A 25,869-nucleotide genomic window follows, 5' to 3' on the forward strand; every position below is an offset into this window, starting at 1 on the left:
CCACCGATGAGAGAAATACGGGCTGATAAATTTCTTCATTAAGAAATGTGGATCATTCGTAAGCCGGCAGGCATTTTCCGCTAAGTTGGTAACATGAAACTCTTAACATAATCAAAAACGTTCACGTGTTGGCACTTATCTTGGGAAAATATGTACGCAGTCAGATTGCCAACTTATATCACACAGGTTTTCGTATCGGCATTTTTCATATATGTTATACCTTCTACAATTCTGATTTATTAGTTCCTATTGCTATTTTACAAAATAGTTTATAAGTATACACAATATTACATATTTTGAATTTGCGTTAACAGATACTAGAACATAGTTAACATAAATAAAAATGAAAAATATAACTATTACATTTGCAGGCGCATTAATATTTTATTACGTTTATCTTCAACATAAAAAATTACTCGTACGAAATATTAGGTGAAAATACTGTGCGTAATACGAGTATTTTCATAGTAATTTAATTTACAGTTCATACCGTTTTCTGCTGATACGCCACATGCTGCAAGTTATTACAGTTACGCTTTTGCCGTAAAAATGTGCCGGGGTTTGTAAGCGGAGGGAAGATAAGTGTACTTGAATGATATAACACGGGATGACTGTGGAAATTTGATCCCGTAACTTCCTCCTTACGATTGACTGCTCAGAGTAGATTGTGTCAAATACAGTGGACTAACTTCGATAATGGCTTATGCATGTTGACATTTCGTCGAATACGTGTGCCAGGGATGTTGTCGCACGGGTTTGCGATGCACCATCCACACACTGTACACACCGGGTAATTCCCGGATGAGTGATTTCTTAACTGGTGATTTTGTGCTGCGCCTGGCGTTTTTTTTCTGGAGACTGTTAAGTCTGTGTATGCGTGTACAGAGCGGAAAAAAACTTAGTCGGTGTATAGTACTGCGTCTTATCTTCCTTCCATTGATTTCCATCATAATCGGTCCAACACTTGGATATTATTGTTGCGGCATCTCTCTCTGACGTGTATACTTCTAATACTCTGCAGTATATGTAGAAGTATTCAACAAAGCTGTACTTGAATAATATATGCATTCGCCGACAACAATACATATCCCGCTTTTTTTCTATATAGCCGTTACAGCCAACACAGTGCATATGAACACCACAATGGCCGTTTCTGCGCAGTTTTCCGTATTGTTACGATTATACAATCATCGACCGCTAACTGTGATACCGGGAAAACGTATTCGATGCCGGTCGTTTCAAGGGAAGACGCTTAATTTATCGGCTTTAGGGATAAGAACAGTCAATGGCTTAGAGCGTATCATGTCACAAACAGTTTCTGGATCATTTGCCACCCATTGCACAATTAGAGCATAACCTCCTGAAGTTATATATGCAAAACAGGATAACCAACGTGCTGACTCCCGGAATGTGCTTGCGCATGTGGCAAATCCTGTGCGACGGGTATAAATAGCATACAAATGTGCCTTATAAGCTGCCCATGTATATATACAGATATACAATGACCTTACACGTCGGTTTAGTAAAAAAACCCGGCACAATGCACTATTTCGGGCAGTTCAAGAAACTGCAAGAGAACCATTTTATACTGGTCAGTTCGAGCATTTAAACAAGCTTTAGTTTTAATAAAATACTTATATTATATAGATGAAAGGTACTTAATGTTGTTAATCCGCCACGTATATAAACATACATATTAATTACAGTAACACGAAATTTCTCTCCTAAATTCTGTATGTATATCAGCTGCAGTACTATGCGCCCTTGTTCAAAAATTTGCTTTTAAAGACTTCAGCATGGGAAATGTTAAATAAATTAGCATTGGAGTTCGTTAATTGCAGCACGCATATGCAATCTGTGCAAAAGCAGTTGCAAACAAACCGATAACAGTAAGTTGTTATATACGCCATCGTCGCAGTGAGTACCGCCAACGCTCCAATTTTATCATGTTATGTAATATTATTTAGTCATACTGGCATTGAAATGTTCCATGGATGTCTTATGAACGTCCATAATAATAATTAGGATGCTCAGAAAAAGCGCGCATATCAATACGTAACAAATTGTCAGACAGCAGATCAGACACTTTATTTTTGGTGACTTGTCAAAATGTGTGGTGGATAAACTACACCACTTGGTGTGCATGGGCTAAACGAGCAAGTACGGATAATTTGGACATACAGAGGAAAAGCGTCATGTTGTTGACAACTTTCTTAACGAAAGGATTAAGCTGTTCCCAACTACAGATCACTTTCCTCCCACGCGCAAGAAATTCTCGTTTCGTGCACGCGTTGTTTGTTTGCTGCACATGCTACATGTAATTGTAATGTCTCGCCTACTACGCTACGTCACTCCAGTAATTAAAGTTAATCTTTCAAAAATTAACTGCAGTTAAAATTCATGTTTTTTAAGGACGCTACAAATATTTTGTGATTAAAAACCGGTGCACCCGCGCAAAAAAAAAACAAACTCAATTAGGTCATTTTTTGATTCTTATTCCTTCTAATTAGGTGAAATTAAAATTCCAACCCGGCCCAAACTACAGTGTGATTAGAAAATTCTTAAACTCAACTAAACTGAATGATCAATGCATCCGCGCTTTAAAAAACAATCGAAATGAATAATAATTTTTATAATACAATTTTTTCTGTACAGGATATAGCAACCGGAAATGCATCTTTGCCTTGCAGCCGACTTCTTGTCCCCTGCACCCATAAACCGAGTGACCGAGTTACATTTCCATAATTATTCAATCAGAACTCTTTGGGAACTGCGTGTGTGGAGACAAGCGGACAGTGCCGTTATGTGGCGTTATTACACCAGATGAAAATTACATATGAACCGTAACGGAATCACACCGAACACACGCGTTCATCTCGGTATCACCATCATCAATCTCCGCCGGCGCGCACAACCGACCGGGCAGCATCTCTCCGCCAGCAACACAAATAATAATATACATCCAAAATCCCGTATGTCGCTCCACACCGATTAGCTATCTGGCCAACCAGGCGATGAAACAACACCACCGACCAAATGGAACATCGACAGCAACATGGCTGGTGAGATGTGGCGGATGGACCGGGAGAGAAATGGTGTCAACGGTTGAACGAAATGGTAATAAAAATATCACAGTTCGTTAAGAAAAAAAATACACAAAAATCCTCCGTGGTGAGAGACAGATCACCGCGGCAGTTGCCGTATCACAATTCCCGAGAATACCGACGGGACTGGCCTTTCCGGCGAGGTTGGCAAGTACAGGCGCTGGATTGTGCGGCATGGAAGGATGAACAGCCGGCCAGCGTGGTGGCCCCGTATAACATCTTCGCCGATATTTGGCAAACTAAAAAATTTAAATAATTTTTCTGCTGCTCACGTATTCCAGCTAAATAAATTACAAGTTTCAGTAGCCTTCTCGGCAATACTAATAAAGTTGCCATACAGGAAAACTCCAGCCACTACACTACGAGTCAACGACAACTACGCATTCACTTTCACGATGCGCATTCACTTTGCTCTCAATTACGTAACGCTAAAAGGATTAATTCCGACAAAAAAACGGCAAAAATAAATAGTTTGGTAATGAAACATTAAAACATGGTAACGAAATAATAAAACACTTTTAGTAAATTATAGTTATTGCGTTGCGATTCACTGAGTAAGTACATCGCTACAACACTGGGACTCTAAACAGCACAGAAAAGAAGTCAAAGTTAGCAGTAAGAAATTTCCTTAAAACAAACACACCGAACCAAAACAGTACCGGATCACTTGTTCATTTTCTTACCTGTACGGCCTGTTTTGAGATTGTCCTCGTCCCGACACACATCATACAAGCATTTTTTGAATTTCTCATCGCATTTATGCTTCTTCACGCCACACTTGGAAAAACATAAGTCATGTTCATTACAGCAGTCTTTCATCCCGTCTGCAATATACTTGTCCACCTAAAAATTCCAAAATTCAACGAATTAATATAGCGCAGTAAAAACGCATCTGAAATTAATAAAATAATACAAAAACAGAAAATGTTTTACATAATTATGAATTATGAAATAAACAGAATTTCCTACATTGTAACCAAAGGATCCACATCCATTGGCAACAGGTGTGAATTCGCGATTGGTTTCCAGAAATTCATCTACAATACAACAGATATTTTTCAGCTGTCAAACCTCAGGAATATCAAAACAAACATGTTCATTTAAGTAATTCAACGCTAAATACGTCATACGTATTTCGATGAAATCTGACAGACTGATGCGAAACAGTAAAATTAAGATTTAAGGGACATTAAATCTCTGATACATCTCATACCGTACATGAAAATACCAGGATACAGAAACACACTTTTATACTTACCTTCGGAGCAAACAGACTCTTCACAATCTTCCTTGGCCAACGAATCCACATAGCCCCAGAGGGCTTTCGCGTGATGCGTCACGCTCTGCAGCGATGCCCACAGGCTGGAGGTACGCGCTCCGAAACTCTGCTCAGCCGAGGTTTGTTGGAAACAAAACGCAGGCGAAATCAACGTGAATACAATGGCTGCGCAGCAGCATCCTTTTACTAGATCAGCCATGGCGTTTTTGGATGTTAACAACCAAGATTGCAGAACCAAACTCTTCGCCTTCGAGCTGGCTTTCCCAACCCGCCAAAGACTCGCAGTCAGAAGCAGGAAAACAAATTTTCGGAATTTCAGAAATACTGAACCAGTCACAAAAGGACATTGGAATAAGTTTTACGCGTTCAAGGCGGGAAATTGGGTGAAATCAAAACTTACTGCTACAAATTAGAAAAAACAATTAAAAAATCATAAAACTACGAATAAAACTTCCTGAATCTGCACATTCCAGCTAACCGAAAATTCGTATTCTGTGATTAATAGATCCTCAGTAAATATCACGGGACAGTAGTCTAGGGGTATGATATCCGCTTAGGGTGCGGGTGGTCCCGGGTTCAATTCCCGGCTGTCCCCATTTTTTTGTTTTTTCCCATTTGATGTACTGGAAAAGGAAGCCGGAAAAGGTGAATTTGTGTCTTCTACCAGCGATAACTTATTGCAAACTTTATTTTAGCAAGTACGTGGTAGAAAAACGACAGTGCCTATCAGTCTGTTTATACGGATAAAAATATCGGACAATATGACAATATATTTGTAGAAGTGAAATACTTTATTAATTCCTAAAAAATGCATGGTTAAATTGGCAGTATACCATGCTAATTAAGCGCACCAACAGCTCAAAATACGCGGTGTCTTTTATCGTCCAGAACCACTTAGAACGAAGTATGTACGAACTACAAAACAAATTTATTCAAGTGATATATGAACAGCCCGCTATGAAGTTATAAACGCATGCGAGTGAAACAATCTGGAATTTAATCTTACGCGATCCACATCTGCTGCGAAATGTCAAAATAAATCTGGAATTGCCGGGTTGCATGCCAAACATAAAATCAAAAACAGAATGCGATAAAACTACTTGCGTCTTTTCTTGGCTTGCTTCTTAGCGGCAGCTTGCGGCTTGGTCTGGCGGGGTCCCGCTGGCTGGCTGGCGGCCTGGGTGTGTTGCGCCTTGGGTGTAGCGGGTCCGGACGGGATGGCCTCCGCTGCTGTCGAGCCCTGCGTGCCTTTCATCACATTACCGCCCTTCACCTTCTTCTTCTTGTATGTGGAGCGCTCATGCTTGGGCAACCAGCGCTCGGGATCGGGCTTGACGGTGGGATCGAAATTCTTGGGCAAACGCGGCTTACGCTTGCGCTTCTTCTTCTTAATATCACCACCGGCCACCGCTTTACCCGTGGGCTTCCCTTTGGGCGACGCCACTTCGGTCTCCTTCTTGGGCTTCTTCTTCAGTTTAGCAAACTGATTCAGGAAATTATTCTCAATGGCTTCCACGTTAAATCCCACGGGTTTCTCAAGCGGGGTTTTACGCACTTTCTGCAGTTGGATCTGCAGCAGCTGGGATTTAATCGTACACAATTCAGATTTGACTTTGTGAGCGGATAACTTGTCCTCTTCGGCGGTGGTGCGGAATAAGGCCTCGGCTTTGCGCAGCTTCTGCTCAGCGTCAGCGTAATTCCCTTGGCCATATCCAGAGCGGCCGCGTTGAAAAACAATTCGTACGTCTCGAATGCGGACGGAGTAAAATTTCCCACATTCCCTCCTTTCAGCGTCTATAAAGACCACAAATTATCTCGTCACAGATACTATAAGTATTTTCGAACTTAATGTACGTATTAATTTTAGATTTTAAGCTTTAACCTAACTGAACGGGAATGATGTTATGTATTTCTGTTGGAAGTACGTAAATCAAAATGCTCACAATCACCATACATACTCGTATGTAAACTATAACGCCTAAAAAATGGAAGCGCATTCCGAAGAGCAGGAGCTTCTAAAACGAATTTTAGTATGCACTTGCGAGATATTCGCTTATTCGATAACCGTTTAAGCACATCTTAATTTATGCAGGTTTACGGTATAAAAACACATACACAAACTTAATGAATAATTAAAAATGTTAACAGTTAACTGGAAGGAAGTTTCATTTAGATCATGTGAACGCAAAGCGCTGCCGTTTGTTAAACGTACGGAATAAAGTTATTAATCATTAAAATTGGTTATTAGCTATTAATTATTAAATCAACAAATTCGCACGCTCGACAGTCGACAATCTGAAATAAAACGCGAAAAAATAGAGGTCTCTAGAGATACTGCATGGATAGCCTAGCAAAGCCATCAATTATAAAAAGCATGATATACCTGCAACTGCGTAAGGACCGCCAAATAATTGCACTGTCGCTCCGAATCCAGATCATCACGTTGTTTCTTCAGCAGTTCTTTGTAGAGCTCCAAGGATTCTTCGTAGCGTTCCAGCTTGTACAGCGTCTGAGCTTTGAGTTCCTTGAGCTCCAACGGCAGCTCGCCGTGATGCTGACTGAACAGATTAATAATTTCTGCATACTGATTAGTCCGATAGAGCGCGTAGGTTTTCCACAACAGAATGTTGGCACCGCTCTGATCCGGGAGCTGCTTGATGGTGTCTAGAGCCTCAGCAAATTTGGACAGCTGAATCAAGCAAACGGCTTTACACTGTTGCGCTTTGGCATCCCCTGGCAGCTCTTTTAGGATGGCGTTGCTACTGCGCAAGGCTTTTTCAAAATCCTCGTTATTGTAATGACGAATTAGATCTTCGAAATGATGGAGAACTCCTGAGTCGTCTTTTGCCATGGCAGTTTCAAAGACGCATAGGTGTCAAACTGACAACGAGCTCGTGCAGATCGGAATAATAACGACACAATGAAATAAGTTTTAGTAGCTACAGTTAAACTTTAATTTTTTTTCTTGTAAAACATGGAAAACAAAAAAAATAAACTATAAACTCTGGCGAAACTTAAAATCCAAAAGTCTGAAGTATTTTAATAATTTTTAATCCACTATATTTTGGAGCACTGTATTTTGTGTCGTGATTTTGAAATTTAATTTTGATGGTACACGTCGTCGCGTACGTTTGGTTTCAGTACGAATGCGCATTATAAAGAATACGGATGTGCGTTGAAACGTGGCGAACGAAATTAGATTCAGTCAGATTCAGATTCAGTTCGTTATAAACAGAAATTTCAAATTTCGTTGGTTTTTGTTTTTCCCAAAAATTTCGGGGTTCTCACAACGAAGAAGGGGCAAAAGACAATCCAATCAAAAAACAGGGGTTGTTGGAGCAGAAGGGAGAGTTGCAAATTGCGCCCAGTAACAAAGAGGCACCTGGGGGCGGGCTGTGGCTGCCAGCAACTGACCCAATCGCGGGACACGGGATGTGAGGGGTCCGCAGCTAACCTACCCAAATGGTCGAATCTTTGTATGTAACAGAAAAAACAAGTCCAGTAATAACAACTAAACCAGAAAACATGTACCAACATGTTCAGTGCACATAAGGGCAGAAGGGGAAGAAAACACTGGCGATCAAGTGTGCTGGCGAAGACAAAAGTCTATTTAAGGAGTACGCAATTAGCATTTGGGATCAGTCTTACAGGAGCAACGTTTGGTGTTTCGTGTATTCTTTACAAGACACGTGCCAGGAGTTACAAAAATTACCAGGTTCTAGATTTATATTGGAACATCACCACATTTAGTTTTGCCAAGTCGAAATTCTTCGATTCCTGAGTGGCTTTCGATTTTCCATTTCCGTCATCCTTAATCGTCCATCTGACCATACGTCCAAGGGGAGGTTAGTGTGGCGATCTACGAGCAGAAAGGCTATTTAGGCCATCCATGCGACAGATTCTGACCATACGTTTAAGTGGCGGTTAGTGCTAAGTGCTAACTATGCGTGGTAATTCCCGCCCAGAAAGGCTATTTAGGTAACACCAGGCAGGCAGGTAGCGCCCATCATCTCCCTTCGAGAGCCAGGAAACTTTGCTTTACTAACTCCGCCCCCATAGGAACGATTGGGATTCGGGCAACGCGATTGGAGGAAGTATTTTCTACGCTATCAGCGCGGTGACAACTGCAACGGACGCTGCCCTTGGATAGTTGGATTTGAATCCACAACTTGCCTTGCCATAACTTATAAAGGTGAGCCGTAAGTGCAATACTCGTACAAAGGTTGCACATCAAAATTCAAAGCTAATCTTCCATAGTTAAATTTAAATAGAAAAAAATAGTTGTGAAGACACACAGACGGTAATGTAAAACAAATATTTTTGGGTTTCGAAACCACTTGCTGATAAGCTTCTGGGTTTGCTAGAATTTATTCTGACTTCAGTTTCCCGAGACATTTGCAAAACAAAACAAGCAAGAGCGGCGCGCCCATTTGAGTAGGAAGTGTTAATTCACATTAAACCTGGCCGAATTTATACCACGCTGTATTTTCCCTGGCTGCGATAGTGTTTTTCATAGCTTAATACAGAAAACCGACTGCTTGAGAGGTATTATTCATATCGCGCAAGCGACTGCATTGTATTCGCACATGCTCGCTCCTCACAGTAATAAAAATTATTTCCGTTTTGCCGGAAATCGATTACAAAAATTTTATTGTAAACTTTCAGCCCAATTGTATGTATTTATTTTCTAGAAAATGGATCATTTTCAACTAACACTTAACACAAACTACAGCCCATCAGGGCCATCCCACGAAAATGCCAACCACATTACAACACCTTCGTCACCGGAACCACAATTCTCACCGTCAGGCCGCAAAAAAGCCAGGAAGAAAAAGAAAACTGTCACAAATTCACCTGAGGGTAACGGTGATAACTATGGATCCGTATCCTCCAATAATACCAGTACCAAACACGGCCATCGAGGAAGAGTAATAATTTTTAACAACGTCAAGTTTAATGGAGACCCTCTCGGAGACCGACTAGGCAGCGATATAGATAAAGAAGCGTTGGAAAAAACCCTGCGAAAATGCAACATGGATGTTGATAGCCATGATAACAAAACCGTGCTCGAGATACTCGGCATTCTCGAAGATTCGCTACAGAGACAGGAATATCGGTCCGCCAGCTTCATATGGTGCTTCTTCCTCTCCCACGGGGTGAGCGGTTCCATTTTTGGAGTTGACCTTACTCAACTTCCAATTAACGAGATTGTGGCGGTATTTTGGGAAAGCGGAATGGCTCCGTGGGATGCCTAAATGTATCTTCTTCCAATCCTGCCGAACTCATGCAGAGCCACAAAATGCTGGTGGTCAGCGGAGTGCAGCAAAGGTCAAGACAACTCCACGCAGGACTGCTTTGATGACAGTCAACCGTCAGCCGTTGAATGCACCGTCAATCGAGGCGGATGCCTCCACACACGATGATGACTACCCTATGGAGGACCATACGAACGTCAAGATTCCTCCTAAGAATGAATTCTTTATTGGATATGCTGTGCAAGATGGCTATCCTGCCAGCAGAAATCGATATACAGGCTCAGTGTATATTCAGACACTATGCGACGTACTCGACAACAACTACGATCATTGGGAGTATACCGGTCACCGGGAACAAGCCAGCTTGTCGCAGATACTGACCATCGTTAGCGACAGGGTATATGAGGTTTCTCTCGCCAAAAAGAACGTTAACGAGGACGCCCAAAGACCGGAGCACAAGAATTATCTAAGCAATGAATTTTATTTGCTTTCTGAAAACCAAGAAGTAAGTTGACGGTAACCCGTGACAGCAACAGTACAACAAAATATTATGTTTAACAAATTAATTGAAAATTAGTTAATCTTGATGGGTTGTTACCGTGATGTCTCCATTTACAGAATACTGGGAACAATACATCCGCAAACAGTCTGGCCTACATGTACCGATGTCAGAGTGGAGCCCAGGATTCACCATCAAACATTCCAGCGGGATAATTTTATGCAACGGATACGGGATAACGCTCTATTGAGCCGGCAAGCCCGTATCAGCAACATGAGGGAAAGATTTAATAAAAAAGTTATTTCCACTTGGAGCTATATGCGAACACAGCTGCAATAATTTTTGTACTTCTATATGCAATTACGGTTTTTTTATAAAGCTTGTTAATCATATATAGAAAGTATTTTTCTAGTTGTGGTTTGCGTGACTTTGGTTGGTTTTCTCTACTTACCGTTAGCTTACCTGCATGATTTCGCAAGCTGGATGGCGCTAATGGTTTAAAGAGCGGTAAAACGCGCTATGTTTGTTCTGTGAAACTCGAAACTTTTAAAAATTAAAAGAAGGTGCTGACCCGAAAGGCCGAAACTATGTAGTTTGTGCTACTTGTAAAGTTGAACGTAAATATCAAATACGTAGTCACATATAACAATTAAGAGTACATATAACACATATAACAGTTACCACAAATAACAATTAGGAGCACATAATATCTTAACACTAAGATATACGTATATGTACTAGTAGTATTATATGTTATTATGCACTACAATATACTATACTACATTATCTTTATATCTTTATCTTTTCTTTATATCTTTATATTCATACAATCTTACCGACCAAAACGTATTTATGCGCCGTTTTTATAGACTCGTCAACGCGTGGTCAGTTTTAGTCCAGCTAGCTTGGTCTTAAAAAATTCCATATTTTCCATAGGTGTGCCAATAGATTTTTGTTTTTTTTAATTAACCAGTGGTCAGAAGATGGTTCCACCAGGTCTTAAGTATAGGAAACGTAAAGAGCACTCGAAGTAGTATTCACTACTGCAGTCTGCACAGCAACACAAAGTAAGTACTCGTACTTAACATGATGACTGTAACCACGGAGACTATAGCGGATACATATTAATACTTCCTTTTTAGTATAAATAATAATTGTTACGAGGTATGTGAGCAATAAATTAGTACCCAAACGTCCATAAAAGGTACATCGCCCAGTATGTCGCTTATACAGTATCTATACGTCACAACGTAAAAACATCAGAAGTCAGAACGTCAAAAAACAGAACGTCAGGTAATCCGAACGTGAAAAATCAAAAACGTCAGAAATTTAGAACGTAAGAATATCAGACGTTAGAACGTCAGAAGGTCAGAATGTCAGAACGTGAAAAATTAAAAAACGTCAGAACGTCAGAAATTCAAAATGTCAGAACGTTAGAACGTCAGAATGTCAGAACGTTAGAACGTCAGAATATCAGAACGTTAGAACGTCAGAAGGTCTGAAAGTCAGAACGTGAAAAATGAAAACGTCAGAACGTCAGAAATTCAGAATGTCAGAATATCAGAACGTTACAACGTCCGAATATTAGAACGTCAGAAGGTCAGAACGTGAAAAATTAAAAACGTCAGAGCGTCAGAAATTCAGAATGTCAGAACGTTAGAACGTCAGAATGTCAGAACGTTAGAACGTCAGAATATCAGAACGTTAGAACGTCAGAAGGTCAGAAAGTCAGAACGTGAAAAATTAAAAACGTCAGAACGTCAGAAATTCAGAATGTCAGAATATCAGAACGTTACAACGTCCGAATATTAGAACGTTAGAACGTCAGAAGGTCAGAATGTTAGACCTTCAGAAGGTCAGGAAGTCGGAACGTGAAAAATTAAAAACGTCAGAACGTCGGAAATTCAGAACGTCAGAACTTTAAAACGTTAGAAGGTCAGAACGTAAGAACGTCCGAACGAAAAAAATTAAACCTTAGAACGTTATTACGTCTTATGAAATACGACTACGAAAGCGTATATACGATTTCAATCTTAGTCTTAAATAAATCACATTTTCCATACCTTCCCAATTATCCAAAATTTTTACAATTTTCTGCGTGCTTATGTCTCATTTGAAAATATTCATAATTTCCAGTACTTAAGTGCCGAGCGCGAATGCGCGAGGCTACATTGTATGTAAAACTCATATAAAATACAGCATAAAACTCAGTAACTGTACTCATCGTTAAATGCAGTTTGAACACACTAGAATCTCGAAAAACAATTGACGGGCTTCACATTCGACAGACACCACTTTATAGAAGATAAACAAAAAGACAACCAGAAAAGAATAACCGTCAAGGTGCAATTAACAATAAGGTATAGGAGGTAAAAGAGGGAAAATATTCATAAATAAACACGAAGATCGAATCTATTTTTCCAGTTCCTCTCTAATCTGGTTATACAAATAATAAATAAAATCCACATAAAACTGCTGCACGGCATTGACGCCTTTGTCTTCCATTAGGAAGCGCCGGAACCAGTTCTGCGTTGCCGTCGGTAGGGCGTCGGCGTGTGCAATCAGCCCACTGTCATCTGTTCATACATCGGTTCCTGTTTTAGAAAAAAAAATGGCTAGTCAAGTCCCGGAACTACAATAAAATTACGACATACATGAATAACATGATATATATTTAAATTTTAAAACCAATGGGAGACTGAAACAAAACGCATGAAAAAGTGCAATTCAAAAAGGACAAGTGTAAGCCATTATGGAGCAACAGGGAGAAGCAGAACTGCACTTGCATTACCTGTTTGTTAGAAGATGCCGCTCCGTGATAAACAGTTTGCGTAAATCGGAAGCATTTGCAATATCTCCGGCAAAACCAACTGTTTGGCAGGCGCTTAAGAACTGCCGTGTTTCCGGTATGCCATCAACATTTTCGTAGTGCGCTAAACCTTCTCGAATGTCCGCAGGACAGATCTCGACCACACCTTTAAGACCTGTAAAAGTATCAGGTATTTAGGATAAATACTGTAGATCAATACCATGACTGTGTATAAGTAGTATAACCGTATGTTTAGTCTAGTGATATCTGCAGACTTTAGACTTTTTTGCTGCTGGAGTGCGATGCCCTTTCAAAATTGCCTTTGACCATAAGTTTTCAAGTCCATAAAGACAAAAACAAACAAAAACGACAATCCTCGGTTTGTCTTCTCTTGATACATGAATAAAAAAACGAACAGAATGCATAGCTAGAATATGTTGCAACATCAAAAAACAAAAGAAACTTAAAATGTCACGTTTCTGAACGTACTGTTCTTCATCATGAAATTCATAATAACATCGATCTCAGCGCAGCGGTACACTTCCGGGAATTCGGCGGAAGCGCTCAGAGCCAAGTTCATAACACGCACTCGCCGTTGGGCGCTCAGACTGGTATAAAGAAGCGCGACCTAATAAAAAAAATAACTGTAGTAACTACAGTAGTAAGCGAAGGAACTTCAAGGAAGCACATATGTTAACAAGCAATCGAACCTGTATATGCACAATAGACTTGTCTTCCAATTTGTCATCATGTTTAATCTCGGCCAGAATGGCTTTTTCCGAATCCAGCGCCGCTAAATGAACTTCCGTCGTGTTCGGCATGTACATGTTGCCAAAGTAATCTGTCGGCCGCACACCAGCATGGTTCGCACCCGCATCACGGCATCGAAAGCGATATTCCGTTTCAGTTCATGCCGAAGATCTTACAAAAACCGATTCCCGTCCTTATCAGGCTGAAACGTACAAACAAATAAATTTTTCAAATTTCATTACTACATACTACTTTTTAATTTAGAACAATAAAATTAAATTGAAATTTTAATTCATTCGCTGTACTAACCTGGAAGAAATTATATTTGTAGATTTGACCACCAGTCATGCGCGACACCTCCCCGATAGTAGCCACATCCACATACTGATTGGGAAAGAGAAACAGATCCACGCAGCGTCCCACACTAACACAATTTGCGCTCAGTTTACTGTAGTCAGGGATTTGCGGCTTCAATAATGTTTTCTCATTTTCCGTTCCTACTTCCTAGCAGTGTTCGTCCTCTGCCTGGAGCATCCAACACCGGAAGGGAGAAGTTGAAGACAAACAGTTTACCCGGGCATACCACCACCTAAAAAAAGTCAAAAATTTTCCCGTCAATAAAGTTAAGCTAAATAATGTTTTTAGGTCATGCGTCAACAACGCACTTCCATAGCTCTCATTACGGACTGTATCACATGATAAAGAATGGTGTCGGTTTCGGGGCGGTTCGCAAACATCTGAGGGATGTATTCAAGGAGTGAGTCCTGCATTTTCCACTCTCCTCCAGTTTCACCAGAAAGCCATCCACAATAGGTACGAAGCTTATCCGTAAAATCATTCACCGTCATCATACTGGGCTTGTTCAGATTAGACTGCAAAAAACAAACTGGGAAAAAGCTCAAATTTCCGGATAAACTGCTGGATTAGCGATACCGTTAGAGGACAAAAAATCCACCGATTGGTGTAAGAATGTGAAACGACAAACACGGTAAAGTAATACAATAGTAACGGCTGTACAATTGTGTTAGCATTTTGAAACAGTGATTAGCGAATGTCAGCATAAGGTGGAAATATTGACAACAAGAGAAAGTCATAACGAAATCTCCGCAAAAACTTGAGTCAACTTTACCTTCAGGTTAAAGAAGTGGACGCTATCGTTGAATGCGGCAAAGCCAACCCGCAGCTTCGAATCCTGTCCCGTTGTCTCGACCGGCAGAAGCGACTCCAGTTCATTCCGCAACATATTGCACACCATCCCCACAAATCCCGAGGAAATGGCCCGATAACTGACATCGATCATGAAGATAAATGCCGGTGGTTCGGGCAGCTTCTCATGTTTGCAATAATCCTTCGTGGCAAGAAACTCATATGTTCCCAAGCACAATTCCGGTCGCTGCATCATATCAACACGAAGTCCCTCCGAATCAAGGTACTGGAAGTAATACTGCGGAAATTCCGTCGTCACAAAAACAATCGAACACCGAAATCTACGAGAATAAAAATTGGAATTCAGTAAAAAACAAGCGCGATGTTAAATCATATCACAAATTTAATAAAATTAAGCACATATCAAATGTTGAATACCCATAATTTGCAAGACATAAATACGCAAACAGCACTACGGGAGTACTTATACTAACACTGTATTTCCATACTTTCGTCCTGTCTCAACATCCATCCGGAATACGGTCGAAGAAATCACTGAGGATTTCGGATAAGCAGAGATTCTGTTCATCGGTCAGGTCCACATCAGGCACTTCACTACCAGAAGCCAACAGATCCAGCTCGCCACTAGCACTGGCGGCTGTGGCATTCTCCACAGTATTTGCTGGGGCATTCGCGGCTGCTGCCACTTTCTGTGGTCGCTTCCGTTTTTTCACCACTATACTTTTATGCCCTATCCGCACACCCGTCCCCTTCAGTTTCATCATGTCCCGTGCGGAGTTAAAACTATTGCCCGGCTTTTTCGGAAGAACCGGAGACGGCTTTGGCGTGGCTGGAGGAGAACAGGAGAGGAAAGACTTTGGCGATTCCGACCTGTGAAACAGCATTAACACAATAAGATATATTTTAAAAAATAATTAAAATCAACATAAACTAATCATGTTATTAAAAGGCAACAACCACGGCATTAAATTAGCATGCAACACGTTCTGGGATGAAAACCATGTCTAGCTTCGCTTCGGTCTTTCAGTGCTAGCCTAAAGCGGTGCACTTTCCTAGTACAGATATTTCCCATACCGTGTACTCGTAGCAGGTGTTTTCACCTCACTGGAATGGTCACCATCGACCCAGTCCGCACCAGAATTAGTATTCAAAACTGACTTCAAATCGCAGGATATTTTCTCCAAGACAGCGATGATGCTTTCGCCATTTACTGCAAAATAAGCACTGTTATTTCAAGTACTGTACGTGAACAATTTTTAATTCTCTCATTATAAGGTTATATAGTCATAAAATAACGGATTTTAGGACTCCCAACGAGCGCTTAAAAATCACATAATAAACCATTAAGCATTCAGTACTGCAAACGATCGAAATGCATTTCAAGCTAATGCAGGTGAATGCTAATCAGCTAATGCTAAAAAATACTCGTACAAGATACTCGTAAACAAAAACCTACTCGGTTTATCCGTGGCATGGAAGCGCTGCGCATTTTCACTCCAGTAACTGCGAAGGGAACTCGGGATGCACTGCTCGATTTCGGTGGTAATCTTCTCGCTTAGTGTTCGCGCTTCCGATAAGATGCGAGAACCTTCGTCCGAACAAGCAGCTTCATCCGAACATTTGACGTCTTCTGATAAACTCGTCATCATAGACCACAGTTCGATTTACCGTTTACGTTGTTTACTGTGCGTCGCGCAGGCAGAATCCTTTGGGTTTGCAAATCTGGTTAAAACTGCACATTTACCACTGAAAATGATTCCCGTAATTTAATCTTTCTTTTTCAACCAAAACTGTGGAGAAGATTCCACTTTTTCGCACGAAAATCGAAAATCAAAGGAAAAAGAGTTTTAAAACCATCGAACATGTGAGCCAAATCAGAGTGCCAAACCGGGCGGTTCCACCTGCGTCACGCAATTTGTCTTTGTGAAATCTTGACTGAGTCAAAGACTCAAAGGGATACAGATTTTTACAGGAAGAAAATCACTTATACGCACTTCGAGATACGCGTGCAGAAGCGATTCTGTGCGCCTTCTCGGTAGTGGAGAGAAATTATGTGTATTTCTACACTTTCTAGCATCAGAAAACCTGGCCAGCGGCCAGCGCACAACCGGAGATCGGAGTGCGGAGAATCGGAGTGCAAACTGCAATCTACGAGTATATTGTAGGATACTGTTCATGATCAATACAACAATTCCGGGGATCGGGCGGTGGGCCATCTTAATGCCAGACGTATTACCACCCAATTAACATTAAAATTAAATAAATTATTTGATTATTATTATTGCAACTACTGTAGCCAAACTCCGCTAGAGCTAGCGGAGACTTTTTATCCTTAGGTAAACCGTAAAAACCTTTGGGTTTTTAGGCTATTGGAAAATTTTATACGTACAGTAGCTGTAAATTATGTACTTATAATTTACACCTACGCTAACGGATGTACGTAATGTACAGTAAATCTTTAAAAATTAATTATAACTAATGACAGTCTAATGTGACATTAACGATTTTTAAGAATGCCGCAATGACGAAGCTGAAAATGTATACATTGTAAAAAAACGTACGTACTACAGAGCCTCTGTAGTAGGCTACAGTTTCACTATGCTACAGTACAGGCTCTAACGATAAATGTGTTATCTGTCTGATATCGGGGATGAAAATCATGGAATCAAAGTGTCAAAACTCAAAAGCAATATATACGCGACACACTCGTGGACTTGTGGTACATAGATTTAAGTGACGATTAGATAACATCATCGTTTCGCACTTGAGTTCTGGCAGAAGAAAAATCACCAGGCCGGTATTGACTATTGTAACAATATCTTGCACATATGCAACTAACGTCAAGTCCTAAATTAATTCAATTCCAAGTATCATCCTGGGTAGATGAGCAGAGTTTTGCAGAATTCATTCGAGTGTGAGTTAGCGTCTCTGCAAAAAGGAATTTCTTCATCACAGTTCTTCCGCGACCAATAATCCCGTATTCGAGTTTGCGTAGTGGATTGATTACAGCCCTGCAAAAATGGTCAATTCGGATTTCGTACAGCAGGTAGGTGAACTGGTGAAGATTATTTTGTAGTTCAGTACTAGTACTTGTATACTTGTAAGACATAATGACAGCTGCACTGTCGCTTAATTTAAGCAGATAGTTCGCAAATTTTTAGTTTAATGAAAATGGATATGCGGTCATACCGAACTTCCTCTCCGACGAGGAGATCGTCGAAATGAAGAAGACTATGGCTCGGATCGTGGATGAAATGGATCCCAAAGAGCACAGCAGTCATATCTTCCATTTGGATGACAAAACCTGCAAAAGCCGTGACGAGTATTTTCTGACCAGTAACGACAAAATCCGCTTCTTCTTCGAACCGAAAGCGGTTGATCAGGATGGCAATCTGACCGTGCCGAAAAGCCGATCGGTGAATAAAATCGGTAAAGATTGCCTTAATATTACAAACTTTACCTTTACATATACCAGAGTATACAGTATTACAGTTTTTTTTTTAATAAACAGTACTTTTATTAATGCGCATACATTTCTTACACAACCTCAGGAGAGTTCACTTATTACACAGCATCAACTGACTCATGCGGCCTAATCACAGAGAACATTTGATCTAAATTTGCTCCCATCGGTGCCGTTCCCAGGATAGATGCCGTATTACAGTACTGTACCTTACGGGTGTAATATTGATATAAAAATACTGCTGAATATAGAAAGACTGCTGGTTTCGAATTAAACGAAAAAATTATTATAAAAAAATTATTATTACTTATTCAAACAAACTCGCAGCAGACATTATATTAATATGTTTTTGAATCTACGCGCGAGTACTGTGTTGAACATGGCTGTGTTGAACATGTACAGGGCACGCACTCGCTTGGTTGGAGCCGGTATTCAAAAAGATTACATTCGGTGAGAAGGTGAAAGATGTATGCCGGCAGCTTGGCCATAAAGATCCCAGAGTCGTTCAAAGCATGTACATCTTCAAAAATCCAGGTACCGATTATCATTAATCTATAAGTGCCTAATTTACAAGGCAGATTATGGCTTATGCACAGTAATTAATTTGCGGTACTCGTATAAATTGAATAGTTGCTTGTAAATAGTTTCCTGATTTACTTAAAAGTGTCTTGCAGTAATTGGGCAAAAAGTATCCACGCATCAAGATTCTACTTTCCTGTACACCGATCCGCCATCAAATCTCCTTGGATTCTGGTTTGCTCTGGATGATGCAGCAGTGGAAAATGGTTGTTTGTACTTTCTGCCGGGAACTCAGAATGGTAAGCTTAAGGAGTGCCTTCGAAATACTCGTACCTTGTAAGTCTGTAAGTCGGTATATCATAAGAATTGTAAAATTCAACAGTGTTACAGTTATATCATAAAATTTTTTTCTTTCATCCATTGTAATTAAAATTTTTTATGACTTTAACTGCTAATGCGCTAGCGCTACTGCTAGACAGTGATAACTGGAATTACTACTTGAGTAACTAATAGCGTCTACAGCTATTGAACTTGCTGTCCTGCATTAATATTCTGGGTTATTTGTAGTGAATCCTACGTCCCGCTTTGTGCGCACTCCAAATCCGGGAACAACTGGTGACCTGACGATGATCCGCGGTGTGGAGCCGGATTATCCACTGGATCAGTTCAAACCGGCACCGGTTTCCAAAGGCTCCTTGGTCCTCATCCACGGTAATGTCATCCATCGAAGTGAAGATAACACTTCCGATCTGCCACGGCACGCCTACACCTTTCACGTAGTGGATCATCATAATGCCCAGTACAGCAAAGAAAACTGGTTAGTGCTTGTCCACTTATGTGTACATGTTATATGTAGAGTGAAATTAATACACCAGCTGAAATGTCGATCCACGAAACCCTACTTAAGCTTTCCTAGTAAAATGCACTACGTTCTGCAGAAGATATCGAAATAGTACGTTTTTATTCCAACTTGTACAAGCTGACGCTATTTACACTTAAACTTGAGAACCAAATAATTAGAACAAGTAGAATAATTCTTCTAGCTCTCTAGAACACCCAACCGTTTCCAAAACAGAAGCAGCGTTCCCTCGCTGAATTTCCACACTCGCAGTACTGCGCGAAATAGTACTCACAATACTACGGTAGTAGCACATGTACAGTACAGCTAGCTCGTAAGTTAACGTATCTGTAAATTATTGTTAATTCCTATTGCACGTATAGCTAGTATACCGTAAGTTCTGTAACTTATTTTGTTTGGTTGTTTGGATTATTTTGTTTGTAGGTTACAGCCAAGCGAAGCGCTTCCTTTCCCAAAATTATATGACGTCAAGGTTTAAAAACAGTATAACCTGGAAGCAGTTGGAGAAACGTCACTGAAGAAACTGTTGACAGCGCGTTGGACTTGATAATATACTTTGCTTGTGTGTTTCAACCAGCCGGCAGACTTATCATTCGATTTTATTTCCGTATTTTACTATTTAGTTTGTTTTGGTTTCGCGATTTTACGGATTTATGTACTTACCTAACAACATCATTTTGCTCAGTTATAGCTGATACCGGTTCAGCTACTTGGCAAAATATGTTGCGTTCTACAGCTATGTACGGTAGATGCTGTGTACTGTAGATGTATGTACAAGTAGAGCTCATGTTTTTGCGACGAAAACAAAAATTTGCTTCTTACCATAAGAGTTTTGGTGGCTTCGGTTTACAATTGTTCCCCACTGGCTTTCATACATTCTTATATGATAAATTTTTAAGTTGCTGGGCGCAGACATGATAATCGCACATCCCGATACGATGTCTATGTGGTGCATAAGGCATTTCATAATGAATTATAGAATCCGTACGTCCAGCTCATAAAAAAACTGCAGAACTACCGTATTGGAGAACTAGGAGTATTGTATATTCAGAACAGACAGCAACAAGTTCAATACTAAAGAAATTATATAATGGAAAAGATCTAAAAAACTTTAAAATACATTAGTATAGCACTTAAAAGAAAACAAAGCTACCACATTGATTTTTGAACTATACGCGGTGTGTCTGGCAGCTGTCTGATGTATACTATCCGTATTATGGTTGAAAGGTCATCGAAACGCAAATTTTGGTAGCGTCAAGATTTCGCAGTTGAAGCTTGGAAAACAGGTGTAAATATATGATTTTGCAACAAATAAGTGGAATAATTTATTATTTGTTAATAAATTCCATAGCGAGAAGCCATCATGCATCAGTATCTGCCGTTTAATTCGGTAACGATCGATAATTGTTCATGTCGTGTGGCACGGTCAGTTTGGCACAGCGATTAGCTAAACTCGAAGACAATGTTGAACGTTTGATTGCTCTGTTTTGTGAGAAGAACAACAATACCAGCGCACAGTGTTCGCCAGCCAACGACAAGTCCCCGGCCAAGGAGAACCATGGCTGTGCGCGACGGGCCGCGGTTCCAGCTGTACCGTCGTTGCGCCACTACGCTGTGGTGGGCGAACTGGCCTTTCAGCTGGAGCGCCGCGTCTTGACCAAAGTCTGGCCGCAGCAGACGCGCTTCTACGGATTTGCCATGCGCAATATGGAGAGTATCATTGCCCGCGAAGTGGATCTCGATGCGCAGCAGACCACGCAGCGACGCTACTGTAAAATTATGAAGAAATTACAGAAATGTGGATATGTTATTGGTCTGCACGGGAATTATCGTCGGCGATTATTAATGAATACGGGTTATTACCGAAGCACGGTATGTGCGAAGGTCACCATATTTGCTTATCAAATCAGTAAAAATAATTAGGAAACTGAAACGGGTTTTAGTTGTGCATACTTTCGGAATATTTTAGAGCAAGATGGGGATTTTAGTGAGGATAGTCTGCGACGGATTGTGACGATCGCTGCGCCTTCACAGCTGGTGAAAGATGTTCTAATTTTGTTAGACTGTTTGGTGGTCTTGGCTAATGATGATTGTACACCTCTGTTTTTGTTCTGATTTTTTTAGTTCTTATCATAATGTGCATGGTGCGTACACGAACTTTTTACGGTCGCTAATGATGCTCTATGTGTGCTTAATACAGGCTTGTTGTAAATTGTAACTAATCTAAGTATTAACTGTAAGTAGTCTGCCGTCTGGTATGATAAATTTAATTTGGACGAATATATATACTGATGGTGAGCTAATAAGGGCTGCCGAATGTTAAGCTGACCTTCGAAAATTTGAACACGTAATTCGAAGCGTTTTCCCGCAACATGGCATGCCAGTGCTTCAGATTTCAAGGATCAGAACAAAGCTTTTATTCAAACTGCAACATGAATATTGTTAAAGTCTAAACGGAAAAATGGTTCGAGAAGATAAACAGAACAATTTTTGTTGCGCTCCCAAGTCGGCTGTAGATTCCGCCGCTGCGCAGCTCTGCCAAAATGTACATCCCGTCTCGTGCGGCGATTACTTGTTTGTTTACTTTCATAATTATTTACAGTAATTTCAGGGATTTTGCTGCTTTTTGCCCGTGTGTACAATTTATATACCATATCTATAATTTCGCAGTTCATTTCTGTGATTTTGCTGCTTTTTGCCCGTGTGTACAATTTATATACCATATTTATAAGATTGTTTGTAGATTTATTTGTATTCGTTCATTGAAATATTGTTAGCGACTAGTGAGTAGCATGCATGCAGCCTGGAGTATCCTCATCCGTAGTCCACGAACACCCTTCATCCGCAATACACTGCTTATCGCGCACCATGCTTTTCCACCTCGCACTGCTCTTCCTTCACCCGCTCTCCGTTCCGCGCGGACTTATGTCACGTCCACCGCCTGGGTGGACTATATGGCCGACAGCGCACTGGTGCGCGGCTGCGAGAAGATCCTCCTGACCGTCCACGAGACCTGCGGGACGCCGTGGTGGGCGACGATCATCATCAGCGTCGTGGCGCTGCGCAGTGTGGTGACGGTTCCCCTGGCAGTTTTGCAGCGGCGCATCTCCGCTAAAGTCTCCAGTCTGAAACCCCAGATGGACCAGATTGCCCGGGAAGTGGCGCACGGTGTCAGTGTGCAGAGGCGCGCCAAGAACTGGACGGAACAGCAGGCAGCCTCTGCGTTCCGTAAACTCGTAAGTGCTGGCGCGGTTATGATGCAGTTATCTTCCAGTTAACGTCTTTAAAATACCTACCTTGCTGCAGAGCCGATTTTTCATTATTTCTCTGGATTTTTTCGCTTTTCCAAATAAATTTTATTCACTTTGTTGAACTGAATTTTAAATGATCGAGATGGTTTGAAATTTCGGAATGTAGTTTATCCATTTATTATCAAATTAAAGTTGTTCACATTGTGTTGAAGTATTTATATTGGTAGTTGGCTTGTAAATTTTGTGAAATCGACAATTCCGTAAGTCATTGCTACAAGTCTACGTTGGTTAAAAAATAACATTTAATTAAAATTTCTAGATTTTAAATTTATTATTTGTTTCAGATTTTCACGTACAAAGTATGACTTTTTCGACTTACGGTCTGATAAATAAGTGGGTGAGACGAAACTAACGACAACACGTGTGCGGTTTCCCGTGCTGCAGTAATCAGCAGACTCATTCAGACTATGATGCGGTTTATCTTAAAATATATAATTGCTGACTGGTGGTGACCATAATAATCACCAGGCTACTTTAACTTATCATAAATAAATATTCCTCGTAATTATTGGTGCACTGATTTCAATATTGCAATGCGAAATTTCAGTGTATTTACGATTTTCATGCAAAAATTCGCAGTTTCCGTTAGACTGTAGCGAGTGCGATGGCACATTTTTTTTATCGAAGCAGATGAGCGTTGAGCGGCGGGAAATGTGGATTAAACACAACTGCCATCCAGCCAAAGGGTTCCTGCTGCCGTGGTTCCAGATCCCACTGTGGATCGGTTTATCCTTCGCACTGCGCAATCTGTGTGGCGGATGGGCCCATCTGGAGCACCAGGAGGCGCGAAAGGATTTCGCGGACGGCGGACTGTTATGGTTCCGTGATATGAACAGTCGGGATAGGATGTACGCGTTGCCGGTAATCTACGGGATCATGAATCTGCTGTTGACAGAACTGTGGGTGGCCGGTATGCCGGCCAAGCGGAGTCTACCTATGAAATTCGTCGTCTGGGTTGCGCGCATCGCGTCGGTGTTCTTTGTTCCCATTGCTGCAACTCTACCTGCGGTAAATGCTGAAATTTCTTGAACGTATTATTTTTCGCTTCTTGCGCTAATTTTTCAAGTTTTTATTTTTCAATAATGGTGAATTTTTTTAGTGATTTACAGTAAGCTATGCAGACATGCACTGGAATATCGCATGAAGGCTGCAGTGTTCAATTTTTTCGGACCCCGAATTTTGTAGAAAATATATGTAAGGGATAGTGTTGATGGATAGTGTTAATAACGCATGGTTAGAGAATTTGTTGTCAAAGCCTCAAAGGTGTACCCCAAAATTTGTTCGAAGAGTTAGGTGGCTGGTTTTTGAATTTCTTGGTGTTTACTTTTATAGCTGTGTTCGCACATTTGTGAAAATCTTTGTTGCGGCACCGCAGTAGAAGTTTAGATTTTTATCCCAGAGACGTAAGAGCGTGTTCATTTTGTTTTTACTGTTGTTTCAGGCTATTTCCTATTACTGGACTATGTCGTCCTTATTTGGAATTATTCAGTTGCTTTTGTTTATGAATCCGCGCACTATGCGCACGTTAAGGATTCCGGTGATTGACAAAAATCCGGCTCCCTACCGTACGATGTTCCGGAAACTCCTGCGTTTGCCGGTTCCTGCGCTACCATCAGGCGCAGCGAAATCTGTTTGAATGTTTGGCTGCTGTGTAAGTAATAAGGTAATCCCATAATTATAGAATAAGCTACTTGCTTTTATGAAAAAATATTAACCATTTTGTTCTGCTTAATGTAAATCATGTTAAATATTGCCTTGATGTATAGATGTGTTTTTCAACGAGTACAGTACTATTTCTTGGCTGCGCCGCGAGTTACGTGCAAATGTGTTGACTCATTTCAGGGAGTATAACAGATACTCTGCTTTTTTAGCAGTACTGCTACAGTATTTCATTCCCGGTTCTACCGTGTTGCAGCCGGAAGACTGTAAAATTACTAAAATACCAATAACTACTAATACGAATTACGAATAACAGTTTTTACACGAATAACTAATACAACTACTGACGATAGTCCGACATATATGTAGTGTTGTTGAAGAGAAGTGGTTTATTGATTGAGAAATCAGGCAAGGCAACAGGCGTGATGGACAAAACGGTTACTACAAGTGAATTTTTTTCAGAATAGTAATTTTACTATTCGGGTAGTTCAATGCTAGATCGAAAGCAAAAGAAATGATTTAAGAGACCTTTTTATTTAAATTTGGAGTACGTAAAATCTGTTTCGTACTTCGTGATACATATTTATATCCACAACTCTCTGCAATTTACCGGTCAATATGCATGTGTAAATATTATGGGAAGACGGTGTGCGATATCGCTGTGCGAATCGAATAGTTCTGCATATCTGGTTGACAGTGTGGTAGATTGTCACTGATTTCTCATTGTATTCATTCCTCACAATTGTGTGACATGTATGAATAGAGCGTTTTTAATGGTTTCCGAACAATTACGGGGGGGGTGCATTTACAGTTAATGTGGATAATGTGACACACGGATAAATCTGAGTATCTGACCACTCTGTTCACGGTGCTCACAATTACCAGCCAACACAGGGGCGAAGGGAAACTGGTACGAAGTTAATTTGTCCACAGATTGACACTCCGGATTGTTTTGCCACTTACTTATTCATGAGTTTGTGTTGGGTGATTAACGGGACAATGAGAATGGTGTTTGCCATTTCTCCTGGGCAAATATCATTGGGTATACACTTTTCCCTGGTATCGTTTTACTTGATACATTCGCGTTACATTGGCGTGAAAGCCGGTTGCTTCGGGAAAGTTGTGGATAGTTCTGTCGATTGTGTACTACTTGTAAACTGGCGGGAAACGATTCAAAACTGATGTGCAATTTTGT

The 25,869-nt window shown here is 40.6% G+C and overlaps 6 protein-coding genes, 1 non-coding gene and 1 pseudogene across 7 annotated transcripts; 5 read left to right on the forward strand and 3 right to left on the reverse strand.

Annotated features, from left to right (window-relative positions):
• Positions 1-2,593: 2,593 nt before the first annotated feature.
• LOC129582558 (group XIIB secretory phospholipase A2-like protein) lies at positions 2,594-4,828 on the reverse strand. Its single transcript, XM_055474080.1, has 4 exons — positions 4,363-4,828; positions 4,074-4,141; positions 3,788-3,947; positions 2,594-3,343 (listed from the first exon to the last, which is right to left on the reverse strand). Exons 1-4 carry the CDS (start codon positions 4,580-4,582, stop codon positions 3,204-3,206), a joined length of 588 nt encoding a protein of 195 aa, XP_055330055.1. The 5' UTR covers positions 4,583-4,828; the 3' UTR covers positions 2,594-3,203.
• Positions 4,829-4,906: 78 nt separating this feature from the next.
• Trnap-agg (transfer RNA proline (anticodon AGG)) lies at positions 4,907-4,978 on the forward strand. Its single transcript has one exon. It is a non-coding gene; the product is annotated as a tRNA-Pro (tRNA).
• A 269-nt stretch (positions 4,979-5,247) lies between these two features.
• On the reverse strand, positions 5,248-7,459 carry LOC129582636 (signal recognition particle subunit SRP72-like). Its single transcript, XM_055474195.1, is given in 3 exon segments — positions 5,248-6,081; positions 6,084-6,177; positions 6,767-7,459. Coding segments are annotated over 3 exon segments (1,164 nt in total). The 5' UTR covers positions 7,235-7,459; the 3' UTR covers positions 5,248-5,479.
• A 1,618-nt stretch (positions 7,460-9,077) lies between these two features.
• Positions 9,078-9,638, forward strand: LOC129582871 (caspase-8-like). Its single transcript, XM_055474495.1, has one exon. It carries the CDS (start codon positions 9,078-9,080, stop codon positions 9,636-9,638), a length of 561 nt encoding a protein of 186 aa, XP_055330470.1.
• A 3,297-nt stretch (positions 9,639-12,935) lies between these two features.
• On the reverse strand, positions 12,936-16,709 carry LOC129582872 (protein transport protein Sec24C-like; annotated as a pseudogene).
• Positions 16,710-17,636: 927 nt separating this feature from the next.
• LOC129582581 (phytanoyl-CoA dioxygenase domain-containing protein 1 homolog) lies at positions 17,637-20,558 on the forward strand. Its single transcript, XM_055474116.1, has 6 exons — positions 17,637-17,909; positions 18,025-18,292; positions 18,729-18,860; positions 19,001-19,144; positions 19,413-19,662; positions 20,128-20,558. The coding sequence occupies exons 1-6, from the start codon at positions 17,883-17,885 to the stop codon at positions 20,180-20,182; spliced, it is 876 nt and encodes a 291-aa protein (XP_055330091.1). The 5' UTR covers positions 17,637-17,882; the 3' UTR covers positions 20,183-20,558.
• Positions 20,559-20,727: 169 nt separating this feature from the next.
• Positions 20,728-21,990, forward strand: LOC129582582 (speriolin-like). The gene is made up of 2 exons (XM_055474117.1): positions 20,728-21,576; positions 21,674-21,990. Exons 1-2 carry the CDS (start codon positions 21,115-21,117, stop codon positions 21,716-21,718), a joined length of 507 nt encoding a protein of 168 aa, XP_055330092.1. The 5' UTR covers positions 20,728-21,114; the 3' UTR covers positions 21,719-21,990.
• Positions 21,991-22,496: 506 nt separating this feature from the next.
• LOC129582873 (cytochrome c oxidase assembly protein COX18, mitochondrial-like) lies at positions 22,497-24,651 on the forward strand. The gene is made up of 3 exons (XM_055474496.1): positions 22,497-22,940; positions 23,646-24,023; positions 24,457-24,651. The coding sequence occupies exons 1-3, from the start codon at positions 22,497-22,499 to the stop codon at positions 24,649-24,651; spliced, it is 1,017 nt and encodes a 338-aa protein (XP_055330471.1).
• Positions 24,652-25,869: the final 1,218 nt, after the last annotated feature.

Source organism: Paramacrobiotus metropolitanus, unplaced genomic scaffold (genome assembly GCF_019649055.1).
Source record: "Paramacrobiotus metropolitanus isolate TYO unplaced genomic scaffold, Prichtersi_v1.0 Parri_scaffold0000008, whole genome shotgun sequence".
In the NCBI taxonomy this organism is placed as follows: Eukaryota; Metazoa; Tardigrada; class Eutardigrada; order Parachela; family Macrobiotidae; genus Paramacrobiotus; species Paramacrobiotus metropolitanus.